The 12,609-nt window shown below is 41.0% G+C and overlaps 1 protein-coding gene across 8 annotated transcripts in view; it reads left to right on the top strand.

Annotated features, from left to right (window-relative positions):
- Positions 1-10,233: 10,233 nt before the first annotated feature.
- Positions 10,234-12,609, top strand: part of dmxl2 (Dmx-like 2) — a 44,007-nt gene continuing 41,631 nt past the window's right edge. For all 8 annotated transcript variants that reach the window (XM_050032601.1, XM_050032924.1, XM_050033005.1 and 5 more), the window contains exon 1: positions 10,234-10,613. In XM_050032601.1, coding sequence (XP_049888558.1) covers positions 10,527-10,613 — 87 coding nt within the window. In that variant the 5' untranslated portion in view covers positions 10,234-10,526. The remainder of the gene's footprint in view (positions 10,614-12,609) is intronic.

Below are 12,609 nucleotides of genomic sequence, written 5' to 3'. Positions count from 1 at the left end.
GCACGCATCAGCAGTGGCAGTGAATCATCCCTGAAACAACTGCAGGTGTGAGAGATTCATCAGTTAGCTCAAGGCTGGCTGGACGGGAAAGCAGGGGAGACAGATGGACTAGTTTAACCACAGTAAGAGAGGCTGACCTTCCTCAAAGCGGGAAGAGGAGGGGAAAGCGACAAGAGTGTGGAGAGAGATGGAGAAGAAGGGGCGGTGTCAAAGACAGAGACGATGCTCTGGAATAGCTGCCATCAATCTTCAGTATCTCTGCAGACACAGAAATCTGAGTCTGAGCAGGATTGCGGAGTGTGCCAGACAGAGACAGCAGGAGAAAGAAAGCGAGAGCAGATGAGACTGGCTGTACAATAGAGAAGCAGGTGTATGAGGTTAACAAGCATTCACACCAAATTCAAATGCTGTGATGCAATGGGAGAAACTGCTGAGGCCGAGGGGATAAGGAGAGGTAATTACACTCAACTGCTGCAAGAAAATGCAGACTGATAAAAGAACATATAAACCTGTTATGAGAATCACGATTTTTTTCCCCTTCACGGTAGAAAAAACATTAACATCCATCAATTCATCCAGAGGCTGTGGCTGCCATCTGGTTACAGCAGTTTTGGTCTTAATTAGCAGCACTGTTACAAAATACTGAGGCTGAAGAGGATACAGACAGGATTTACAACCTTTATGAGGCACTGTACAAATTTCCAGAACATGTTTTTCATTAGATACTAATTACTTAAAGGTCCAGTGTGAAGGATTTAGTGGCATCAAGTGGTGAGGTTGAGAAGTGAAAACCTTTCCCGTGTGCCAAGCATGTATCCTCCCGAGACCCTAACTTTTGATTGCTATGCATTTTTAATTTCTCCTAGCTATCTGAGATCAGTAGGACCTGATAAGTATAAAAAACGAAATATTGTCAATCAGTCCCAGTGTCCTAAAAAAAACAACAACAATAAAGTCCCAATGTCCTCAAACAAGTGCTTCCTAATGAATGGAGTCTTAGCTTGTTACTGTTGTTAAAATTGGTCAAATTTGTTATTATAACAAACTACAAACATTAATAATCATAAATAAACAAGTTTAAACCATAAAATGTGATCAGGTTTTGGACCTTGTCGACTTGTCTGGATCGGCTGCAGACTGACTTGGCAGAGATGGCTGCCATCTTGTTTTTACATGGATTAGTGTATTGTGCTCTTACTACCACTAGATGGCACAAAAACAGGTTTAAGTCAAGTAGAATGAAGTATAAGGTCAAGAAAACCCAAAATGTGATGTCCTCATATGAGGACACAGGGTCTCCGGAGGATATAGGAGAACTATGGTGGCCAATGTAAAAACACTTATGGCCCTGCCTAGAGCCAGTGTTTGATTTGTCCATTCTGGGCTACTGTAGAAACATTATGGTGGACTCTGTAGAAGAGGACCTGCCCTGTATGTGGATATAAACAGCTCATTCTAAGGTAACGAAACTACAAATCTTATTTTCAGGTGATTATAAACAAATAAAAACATAGCTTTGAATATTATATACCATTTCTGCCTATAGTTGACCCTAAATCCTACACACTGGACCTTTAACAGCCCTCTCTATAAAATCAGTTCGATAAGCACCATAGACAAATCAAAAATAATTTTGTTACAAAGCAGACATACACATCTCACAAAGTACAGAATAAAAACTAAAATATAGATATTAAAGACAATGTTGTTGCACTGTAGCTCCAATAAATGGCATTCATCTAACAGCAAACAGAAAGTGTTAAACATTATAATGTCCGAGGCATTTGTTCAAATGCTTAAAACATTGTAAATAAAAGGTATGTTTAATAACTTCCCAAAAATATGACCTGGATGTTTTTCAGGATGAATTTATTCTTTACTATTCAGGCTTCCCATTAGTTGTTACCGCAGTTAAAACTACTCTTCCTAGGGTCCATAGATGATGACAGTGACAAATGACGCCAATTTTGGGAACCATAATAGCAAACATAATGGCCTTCTTTAGTCCTAAAAAGCAGTCACAAGATGGTTTGGATCTGAAGAAATGGGACGTTTGCGCTCTGAGATTTCTGCCGGCCCCTGCAGTGCTTTAGATTCGAACAATAGAATGTTTAAACCCAATTCAGCTCTCAGTGGGTGAGCAATGTAGGGTGGAAAGCACTGGAGCAATGTGTGTCATATAACATGCCTGAGTTCAAACTGTCACAGCAGCAATCTCCACAGCTAAGTGTTAAGAACACGACATTATAGTCGTCTAGTAAAGAAGACAGAACTGATAATATTTGGGCAAGTTTTTTATGTTACTGAAACAGATCATCATCATACTGTAGGTGCAATCACTTTGAGTATGCTTTGAAATGCTATCCCAAAGGACCAATGTGCAGCACTCTTATCATGTGACTGTCTTTTGGCCTTTTGCAGCAACACTGACACTTTCATATTCTTTCACACAGACACAGAAAGTTAACAAGGTTAGAAAATGGCTATCAGGAGTAGACCTTGCCCCTGACCACGGCTTTCAGCCTGCATTACACAAATTCCTGTACAAAGTGGTTAAGTGTCATTACAGGCTTTAAAAAAGGTCTGACCTTAAATCAGACTTTAAGGGCAATCTCTGCGTCTCAATAAAGCTGTTCTGAAGTTTTATTGATGCTGTTATGAAATGCTTTACCTCCCTGTACTCTTATTTAAGCATGTTGTTAAAGGTAAAACACTGTTTTAATGGAACAGTTTGATTGATTGAAAAAAGATGACTAGCAGTAATATTGTTTATTATTTAACTGCCTTCAGGTGGCAAAACTGACCTGCTTTACTGCAGTGTTTACACATCATCAAAAAACATACTACTTGCCCCACAGATAAATAGATATGTCACTCAGTTTTGTAAGTGACAGCTGCTTCCAGTCCTGCTTTTTACATCTTTGTCGGTGCCTCTTTGTACATTCATTGCACACATTGTGCCTTTTCAAAGCCTTCACATATTGTATTCCATTGGTATCATTTGTTAGAGTTGAACACAATCAGCTTTGTGAAATGTTAGTGGGAGGAAGATAAAGCTGGAGACATAGAGAGGCTGCATGCGGCATGCTCTGAGACTGGAGGCATGTACTACACATCTGCTCATGAATAGAGTAGATGGATGAACACTTGAGTGGCCTGTTTTAAGCCTGCTTCCAAATCCCTCGCTTGTTCTGTCTCATTCAGGGCCCTTGATAACTCCTCACAACCGGATGGATGAGATTCGTGCCCGGTCGCGTACAAGAGTCATGTTCTTTGGAATGCAGCATTGCTTTTCCGCCATTAGCATGACTCACCTCATCTCCTCTCTAAGCAGATAATAAGGAAATAACACAAGACGGAAATTAAAGCACAGATTCTGTGGAAGATTCCTCCTGCGTGCTTTTTGCTCAGGTATCAGGTTGCTAGTTCTTCTTGAACTTTGGTTTCTGTGCAAAGAAACTAGCTGAGAATCGTTTTAATGAACAAAGGTGACTTGATCAGATCACCCGGTTTGATTTGATCTCGTTATTCTAAACCGTATCTGCCATCAGTATGCAGAGGCTAAGAGCTAGTGGTTTAATTTAGTAGCAGCTCTTCCCCCATGCTCTCTCCATATTACTCTAACATTTCAAAGCAACAATCAACATAATAGATGTCCTGTGTTGCTCTCCTGGGCCCCATTAGCATTGTTTGCAAACATCACAATGTGTTCATGTCATAATTTCTAACATGACTATATTCAGAACTGGCTTCTTCCTTGAAAACCAGTGAATAATTAGGTTATTCTTTGCTCCCTGCAGGTTATGGCCCATTTCTTTTGAGACACTGACAAGGCAAAACACACACAGAGCGACATGAAGAGGGTCTCTATTGTTTGTAAAATTTGATTTAAAAAAAGATTCCTTGGATATTTACTAATTATTTAGCTTTAATCAAAGTCTGATTGAAATGTCAGATTCACTCTCCCTCCTTCACTGTGAAGACACAAGATGCCTTTGTATTCAAGCTGTTGTTTATCTCAGTATCTGTGCTTTGACAGAAAACTAAGACATTTGCACTGTTAATATTAACACCCTCATGACAGGTACATTTAAACAACATGCACTGATTTAATTATTCAAGATTGTGAAGAAGCTCCATTACATTTTTGTCCTGGGGAGCAGAATGTCTTGCACCTCAGGGCCAGACTGGAGCTCCCTCCAGCAAGCAACCATCCATGAAATGAGAAAATCTATAATGCATTTAATTCTGCTCTCTGTAGATCAAGGCTCTGTCTCCCAATGACACCGCGGGGACTACAAACACTGCATCAACCTTCTTCCAACCCTACTGCAATATCCAGACATACAGTAGCTGTTACTCAGTATCCACAGTCTCTGTCCCAAACACACACTGTACACACACTTGCATGAGCCTCACTTCCTGCTTTAAACATGCTCTTCTGTGGTTAGCTATAGTGTAGGAGTGGAATACTTATATATTTCCTGGCTCTGTTCTCCAGAGGCGGAGTGTGTGTGTGGAAAGTGGCTTCTGGAGCTCCAGCCCCAAATGTTTTCTCATAAGCCTTACATTTTTTAGGTGTTTTGAGGTGCCCTTCAGCAAAGCAACAAACTCTGTAACTGCTTCAGGAGCACCGCACTGTAGCTAACCCTGGGCTATGACTCCTCTCCAATGCATGTGTGTGGTGTGTGTGAAAGGAGGAGTGTGTGAAGAGATATATTTCAACAGCCTTGTGTTGATAGACAAATAAAGAGATATTATTATTATTATTATTATTATAACTGCATAAATGTTCTTCTGTTGGCCTCATATTCAATTCATAATATTGAAGACCACATTTATAGTTCAGGCAGGACATGATGTCAAGCTCAGCTCACATCCCAGCTACATCAACTGATCTCAAACAGCAGCTGATTGATGGAAGGGAGTCAGCTGATAGATCACATGATTCTTTTCTGTGCAACCAATTGGCAGGTCTCATTCTGGGCACCCTATTTAAACTGCTCTGGCCTGCCTAGTGTTGCCCCTCCTTGTCGTGGTGTGTTATTTCTGTTTGTCAGTTATGCTGCTCTGTTCTGTTCCCGGGGGGTCTTTGTCGCTGCTCTCCCTGCCTTAGGCTTTCCATGTAGGCGCATGGGTGGGCAGATAGGTGTGCTCTCTCTGCCTTACCTCCTCCATGTAGGCATGTGGAAAAGGCTTTCTGCGTAGGTTCGAGGAAGGGCAGAGGGGGCCGAGAACAGAGCCATATCGCCTAATATAACACTGCAAAATGGAAATAAAGTTTTCTTTGATTAAAGTGTTCCTGAATGAAATATGGTATTGTTGGGGATCCTTGATTTGCAATCAGAGCAGCCCAGATTATTATGGCATTGAATCAAATGTAGCAGACTTGCAGCTAAATATTAATTTTGTGAACTTAACATCAGAATAGTATAAAAAGGGTTTTGAAATAAGCCAAGCTGGTTATTTCAAATTCCTACCCCTATGTTATGGACATTAAAAATAGTAACATAAGACAATTTTGCCTCTTTCTGTGTGGCAGGACTGAAAATCTGTTCTAACATTTGTTGTGTCATAGTTTCAAAATGATGAAGACAGTTGGAGAACAGCTACACAAAATAGGATGTAGGCTCTGCAGGATTGTTATTATTATTATTCATTTCCTAAATGATGTGCAAATCTTAAGGGCATTGTATTATCTCAAATACTTGGAAAAAATAGGACATATGCCTGCCACATATAGCTGAGGGAAAAAAAACTCCACTGGGAAGCGTGCCCCCAGACCCCCCCTCAGTTTGGGCTGGCTCCCATCCTGCTGTTCACTCTGCAGTGATCTCAGCACTCTTGGCCGCTTGCACAGTACCTCTGGTACTTAGGAGATGAATCCCCTGTTTCTTAATAATCTAAAGTGGATGTCCTCCATCATGTCAAGAATAATCACAAGCACGCATGAATAAGCTTCCTTGGAATCTACATGAACCTGCCCACCAATTTTTTTTTTGTCCAGGCTGATGAAAGAGGTGAGGAGCACAAACTACCCTAAAAACATTTGAGATACATTAGCTAGATTATTTTTTCAGCCAGAGAAGAGGTGCTTTAAGGTAAAGACTTTAGCTGGGGGAGATGCACTCACAGTCTTAGTCACAGGCCCTCACGGCAGTCTGGCCTTCAAAATTATTCAAAGCCAAAAGGAGCTGAAAGACGCAGATTTCTAACAAGATTTCAGTGAATTTCAATTTGCTGGATGGTTATCTGGGTTACATAATGCCACATAGTCATCCAGGGAGTTTGCTGCTGATTTACAATGGCTTACAAAGGGCAAGATGCACAGTCTAAACACTATACTGGTCTTTAAGTGATTCTGTGATCATAATGCCGACTTTATGAGTAGAAAACATCTGTAAAGTCTGACACTCGCCATTCAAAATATGGCCGTCACCAAATGCTAAATGGACAAAGTATTACACATGCCACAGGATGAGTGTGCCCCACTATTGTTGTTGACACTGTTTATGTGTATGTGTCACATTCTCTCTGGGTTACTGCCTCGCTATTTTCTGTCCTGTTGTCCTGTGTGTCATGGTGGCTGGCAGGCAGGCCCTGCATGATGATGTCAGTGTGGCTTAAATAACTAGGCCAATGCCATGATGGTTGGTTGTGTATCACCACTATGGATCCCTGTCAGTCCTCTCATCAGTTATATAGAAACAAAGGAGGAGAGGGAGTGACAATAGATGTGTAAGAGGGGATACAAAGGTGGAAGTGGATAAACAGTATGCTAATTTGATCCATTAAATTTCAGATGAACGATGGATGATAAGGAGATGAGAGACAGTTTCAGCTACAGTGAACCTCAGCAAGATCTAACCCACCCATGCTCTACTCTCTGTAAAACAGCTGTGGACATCATTGTCACAGCATTTCAAATCTTATGTTGTAGGCTTATGTTGTTCCCAGAGCCCACAGTGACACCTTCAAATTGCTTGTTTTGTTTGACTATTAGTCCATAACCTAAAGATATTTAATATAATATAATGTAAGACAAGGTAAAGCAGCAAATCCTGCCATAAGGGAAGCTGATACCATCAAATGTTTGGCATTTTGCTGAAAAAATACCTAACTGATTATTTGATCATTAAAATTTAGTTGGCAACTAATTTTCTGTCCACTGACTAACCCATTAATCAACTATATGTTTCAGTTGTTCACCACCCTGATACCTAAACATAAATGGATTACTGAACGGGCCTACCATACACAGGCCCCGGGGCCCAAAGACCACAAACACATGCAAAACAACTGCAAAGAGACACAAAACCACAAAAAGATGTACTGTATAATGATTACAAAGAGATGTAAAACAACAGAAAAGGAGGCAGTATCACCACAAGCTGAAGAGTTCTGATGTAGATAGGACAATCATGAAAGTGTTCTATTTTGCTTTTATCTAGTACGTTCTTTCTCTTAACGTTGTCTGTTGGTTTGCTAACTTGAGCCTTAAAAACAAGAATGAGTTGGAAAAGTTGTGCTGCAAGATCACTGGTGTTATTTTTAATAACCTACAGCATCTGTATGAAGAAAGAGTCACCTCTAAAGCTCAGTCAGTTGTCTCAACATCCATGTTGAGTTTCAGATGTTCCATCAGGGCGGAGGATTCAACTCCCTAAATGCAACACAAAGCATAACAAATCGTCCTTTGTCCCGTCTGCTATCGCTTATCTTAACCAGCAGTTTGCTTGTTTGTTTATTAAGATCCCCATTAGCTTTGGCATTGCAGCAGCTATTCTTCCTGGGCTCTCTCATACATTCACACTACACAACACAACACAATACAGTACAATAAATAACACATCATAATGCACATCCACTGTAAAAGAAACACTAACAGTTGACAGCTCGGACTGAATCCATCATAATCTAACACATAAATACCATCATTTAACATACAATAGAAAAAAATGCCCAAAACATTTACACACCAAAGAATACTATTAAGTAGTACAGTTTATTTTCCAGCAATGCTTTCTTAGCATTTTTTTTTTAAACAACATATATCATTTTGTTGTATGATATGATTTGGAAGTGACTTCCATTCTTGCATCACTTGGTATATTACTGTATGTTCGACTGATGTGGTTTTGAATTTTGATAAAGTAAAACAACCTCCAACAGCGTGCCTTGTTAAATAACTGTGTGTATCTGTACTAACTGACAGTTAAGTGACCCTTAATGTCCATGATTTACCCCTGACAGTGTGTGATACTGGATACTGTGTATTAGGTATTGTACTGTTCGTACTATTTGTTTATTTTACTGTCTGTATCTCAAATTGCCCCTCAGGGACATCAAAGCTTTACTTTATCTTAGGTGGAGGGGCCTTTTGTGCATCCGTACCCAGGGGCCTATTGCCTCATAATCAGCCCGTGGATGTAAAGATGCAAACCAGTTCATAATGTGATCTCCATGTAGGTTGGAAATAGCTGTAATTTCACATGCATCATAAACACAACAATTTCATGTGTGTACCCAGAGGTGTCGCCCACTTGTGATAAATGCCGACCTTCTGTGGCAACACTTCTACACAGCTTTACTTTATGTCCATAGGTTCAATCTTTTTGGATTGATATCTGTGGCATTATGTCTGAGGTCATGATACACACTATGATCAAGCCAGAGCTTTGAATATCTGAGACCTTCAGAAAGCTAAACGCGACACAGCAGTGTTTTCTCTGTTATTGCCTCATAACGGCAAAGTAACTAATTCTCATTTTATGGAAGAGCACAACTGTCCCTATACCTTTAAGTTGTGGCTAGAGGGTTTAACTAACACACTCCGTTTGGAAAGGATAAGATGTGCTCTGAAAGACAGGCTCCTACAATTCAGTAAAACCTGGAAAACCCTCATATCATATCTTGCAATCACAAATCTAGCACAACAGTTCAAACCATAGCACGCACTGAACAACAAGTGACTGAGGAGTGATGGGTCTCTGCGGGTGGAGGGAGCTGGGAGGAGTGGAGAAGTGGTGTTCTACTGTCAATTAAAAAAAAAAAAATTCATGTAAGATTAGATAAGACTGACTTTATTGCCCCAAAGGAAATTTGTCTTGGATACATGCGGTACCTGCCGTTAAAAGATACAAAACAGTTATACATACAGTTCCTACATCTATACGGTCCATACACAGAGCTGTAGCTATTCACAGTCACACACACTCAGTACCTACAGTACATGTACAGACTGCCATCAGCCAACAAACTGCATGCTGCCCATTGCACCACACATCTGTTTTACATAGTAATCATAAAGATGACATGGTTATGTTAAAAAAAAGTAAATATAGGCTATGGTTATATACACACACATACATACAAATGTACATAGATACACACATACATAGGCTACATGCTTACATACCTACACATAGTACACATATGGTTAAGATAGTTAGCTGAATGGTCTGTTAATTTATGATTAATAATGTTCGTAGTTTGATATGATAACAAATTTGACAACAGTAATAAGCTAGGACACTGTTAATTAGTAACTTAAGTACTCCTCTGAAGACTTTGGGACTTTATTGTCGTCTCATTTGAGGACATTGGCACTTGATTATCATTAACAGTGTTAAGTTTTTTATACTTATTGGGTCCTACTGGTCCCAAATAGCTAGGAGAAATTAAAAATGCATATTAATAAACAAAAGTCTCAGGAGGATATAAGACAACAATACAGCTCCATACATTAGTAACTCTTACAGTAAGGCTGCTCCCTAATGCATTTTAGTGTTTTTTTTTTTTTTTTTATGTCTGCAGTTTTCTTCTATTCTCAGTCAGTAACTTATTTTCGGTCACAAACAAATGTACTGCCCTATCAGTTTTGGTTTTACCCCAGATCCTACATTTATGATCAATGAACTCAAATCGCCGAGGAGAGGGGTGCTCTACTAACTGGCGCGCCGTAGACATAGAAAAATAATACTAGATCAGCTATACAATGCACCGGAAGGAAGCATGATTGATCATTAAAATGCGTTTTTAGGTAGTTTTAAAGAATGGATAAGACAGCGTAGTTATGTGTGTCTTTAGTTGAGAAATATGGCCTGAGTGAGAGTTGAGTGAGGTTCAGTAGTAGGTGTTCCCACTCTAGATGTCAAATTTCTATGGCCATTCAGTCGTGCCTTGACAACGTCGGGAACGCGCATGTCAGGTTCGCTGCAGAGATCCCACTGCCTCTGCTCTCACGATTAATCGTAGGGATGGTGTTGACAGCGAGAGGCGACGGGCGGCCCGTTGTACATGTTTGAATAGATGACAGGGCCAGGTGAAGATACATTCACACGGGTCGAACACTGATTCACCGCAACCTTTTCCCTCTGTACTGGAAGACGACGCTGCCGGGCCGAGGACAACGTTAACGCTACTGATGGAATTCCCAGTCGTTGCTAGATGGAGAAACCGAAAGGGTGGACTCGCTATTAATAATTAAAAAAAGCCCCACCATCTGCTGCTAAAATATAAGGAAAATGCATCTGCATCAGGTGCTGACGGGAGCTGTAAACCCTGGAGACTGCTGCTATTCGGTGGGAAGCGTGAATGACATTCCGTTCACGGTGAGGTTTTATTTTGATATTATGTGCTCGAGATGACACCCGTTGAAGCTAACGGCTGACTAGCTAGCTGGGTAGTTAGCTAGCTATCGTTCTATTGGCTGTAAACGAGGCTGGCTAGCGAGCTAAAGCGCTGGCTAGCCGGGCAGCGGTGTGCTAGCCACACTGCCGCACCGAGGGATTCACAAACAGTGAGTCGAGACTACTCGGGGCATCCTTATCACAAACCCTCTGTCGTTTACCTTGACAGTCACTCCCGACATTGACAAGCTAACATCCTCGAGTAGGTGCTCAACGGTAATGTCAGCATCTGTCCTTTTAGGGGAGCGTTGTATTATTTATCGCTCCGAGACAGATAACGCTAGCCACTCAAATGACCTTTAGCTGCATCTCGTTACATTAGAATTACAGCCAGGGAATCCCTTTGCGCAGCCATAACATTATTGGCAAATATTTGCAATGGGACACGCTCCGGCGAAATTTTCGCAGTGCACATTTCAGGTGGATATGGGCGGATAATATTGCGCACCGCCACGGGATAAAATGCTGTGTTTAGTTTGGATGCAGGACTAGCTAAGCTCGCTACCATTTGGCGTTAAATCCTCCTCACGGATCATTAGCTCGCTGTCATCCTAGCATCAGCTGCGCCAGCCATGACGTAGAGAGCCATATATGGATACATGAGCTAGAGGGCTGGATGGCTGTGTTTTGGTGCTGGATATGACATATTCAAAAACGTGGTGCCATCTGTCATCATTTTGAGGAATATAATACACTTAGATTTGCTCAAATCATGCCATCTAGTCTTTTGCACATATGCTGATCAAACACTATACCTTGAGCCAAATCATGTGCCTGTTATTCATTCACCTCTTTGGGCTATATACTCTCTGTCTGTCTGAGGTCTGGCAACTTCCCAACATTTCTCTTTGTGCCTCAAGTTGACAGGACCGAGAGGCTCTGTCATTATTCCATTAAGTGCAATGAGACATGGGAAGAACCTGTGCGCTGATATTAGAGCCTCTGTTGTGGTGGCAAGTAGGACAAGCTGCACAATAGTTCATACCCCCAACAAATGTTGTCTCTTTTTCCTTAAAAATAGGTCGCTTGAAGGAAAAACTCAAGAGCGCAGTAGAAAGCATAACTACATCCTGAGTCAGCTCTTGTATTGCGAGCAGAACATGACTGATGGTGACGTTATTGATAGCTGCATGATCTTCCATCACATCTAATTTGGCAAACCCCTCAAAAGCCACATATACATATGACATAGTTACATTCTCTAGGATAGTATTTACCCGAAGCTTTAAAAGTTTGCAAGGTGAGAAAATGTGCTTGCACTTTCTTGTTACATAACAGAAACCAGACAGGAGAGTCTTTCAGTTAAAGATTGGTTCCAGATGGAAACAGTTATGTCATGAGTTTTGCTGTGTTGATGACCACATAGGTTGTCGCCGCCCTGCCAATCACAAGGACCTGATTCATAAACATTTTATGACCCTAGTTCACACCAAAAGTAATGTGAATGCATTAGTTAATTTCTGCCAATGCAGGCTCACAGTAAATTCTTGAGCAGCTCTGTTTCATGCCACCATTCCCTCATGCTGAGAACACTGTGAGTCTGTCTAATGGCTGCCAAATCTGGGCTTGGTCTGTTCCCGCTGCCTATTAGCAAAATGGTGTTTTGTTTTGTAGATGTTGTTGTTACATTTTTACCTTTTTTTTTTTTTTTATTATAGATATACAGACACCCTCACCTCACTCATGTCTGATTCCATTGGTTCCCTAGATTATAGCGCAGTAATTCATTGCTCTGTTCATTTCTGTCCCCCCTCTCCCCTTACACTGACCCCAGATCAAGGCTATTTGAATGTAAACAGGCGAGCTGAGTACCTCGGGTCATATCTGCTCAACAGCATAGGACAGAGTAGGTTGTGAAGCTAAAGCCTTGCACGTTGCCACAGGGCCACAGTTTCTATGCCTGGTGTTTTCTTTCTGT

The sequence above is a fragment of the Epinephelus moara genome, chromosome 1, assembly GCF_006386435.1.
Source record: "Epinephelus moara isolate mb chromosome 1, YSFRI_EMoa_1.0, whole genome shotgun sequence".
In the NCBI taxonomy this organism is placed as follows: domain Eukaryota; kingdom Metazoa; phylum Chordata; class Actinopteri; order Perciformes; family Serranidae; genus Epinephelus; species Epinephelus moara.
This window is presented reverse-complemented; position numbering and strand designations above follow the sequence as displayed.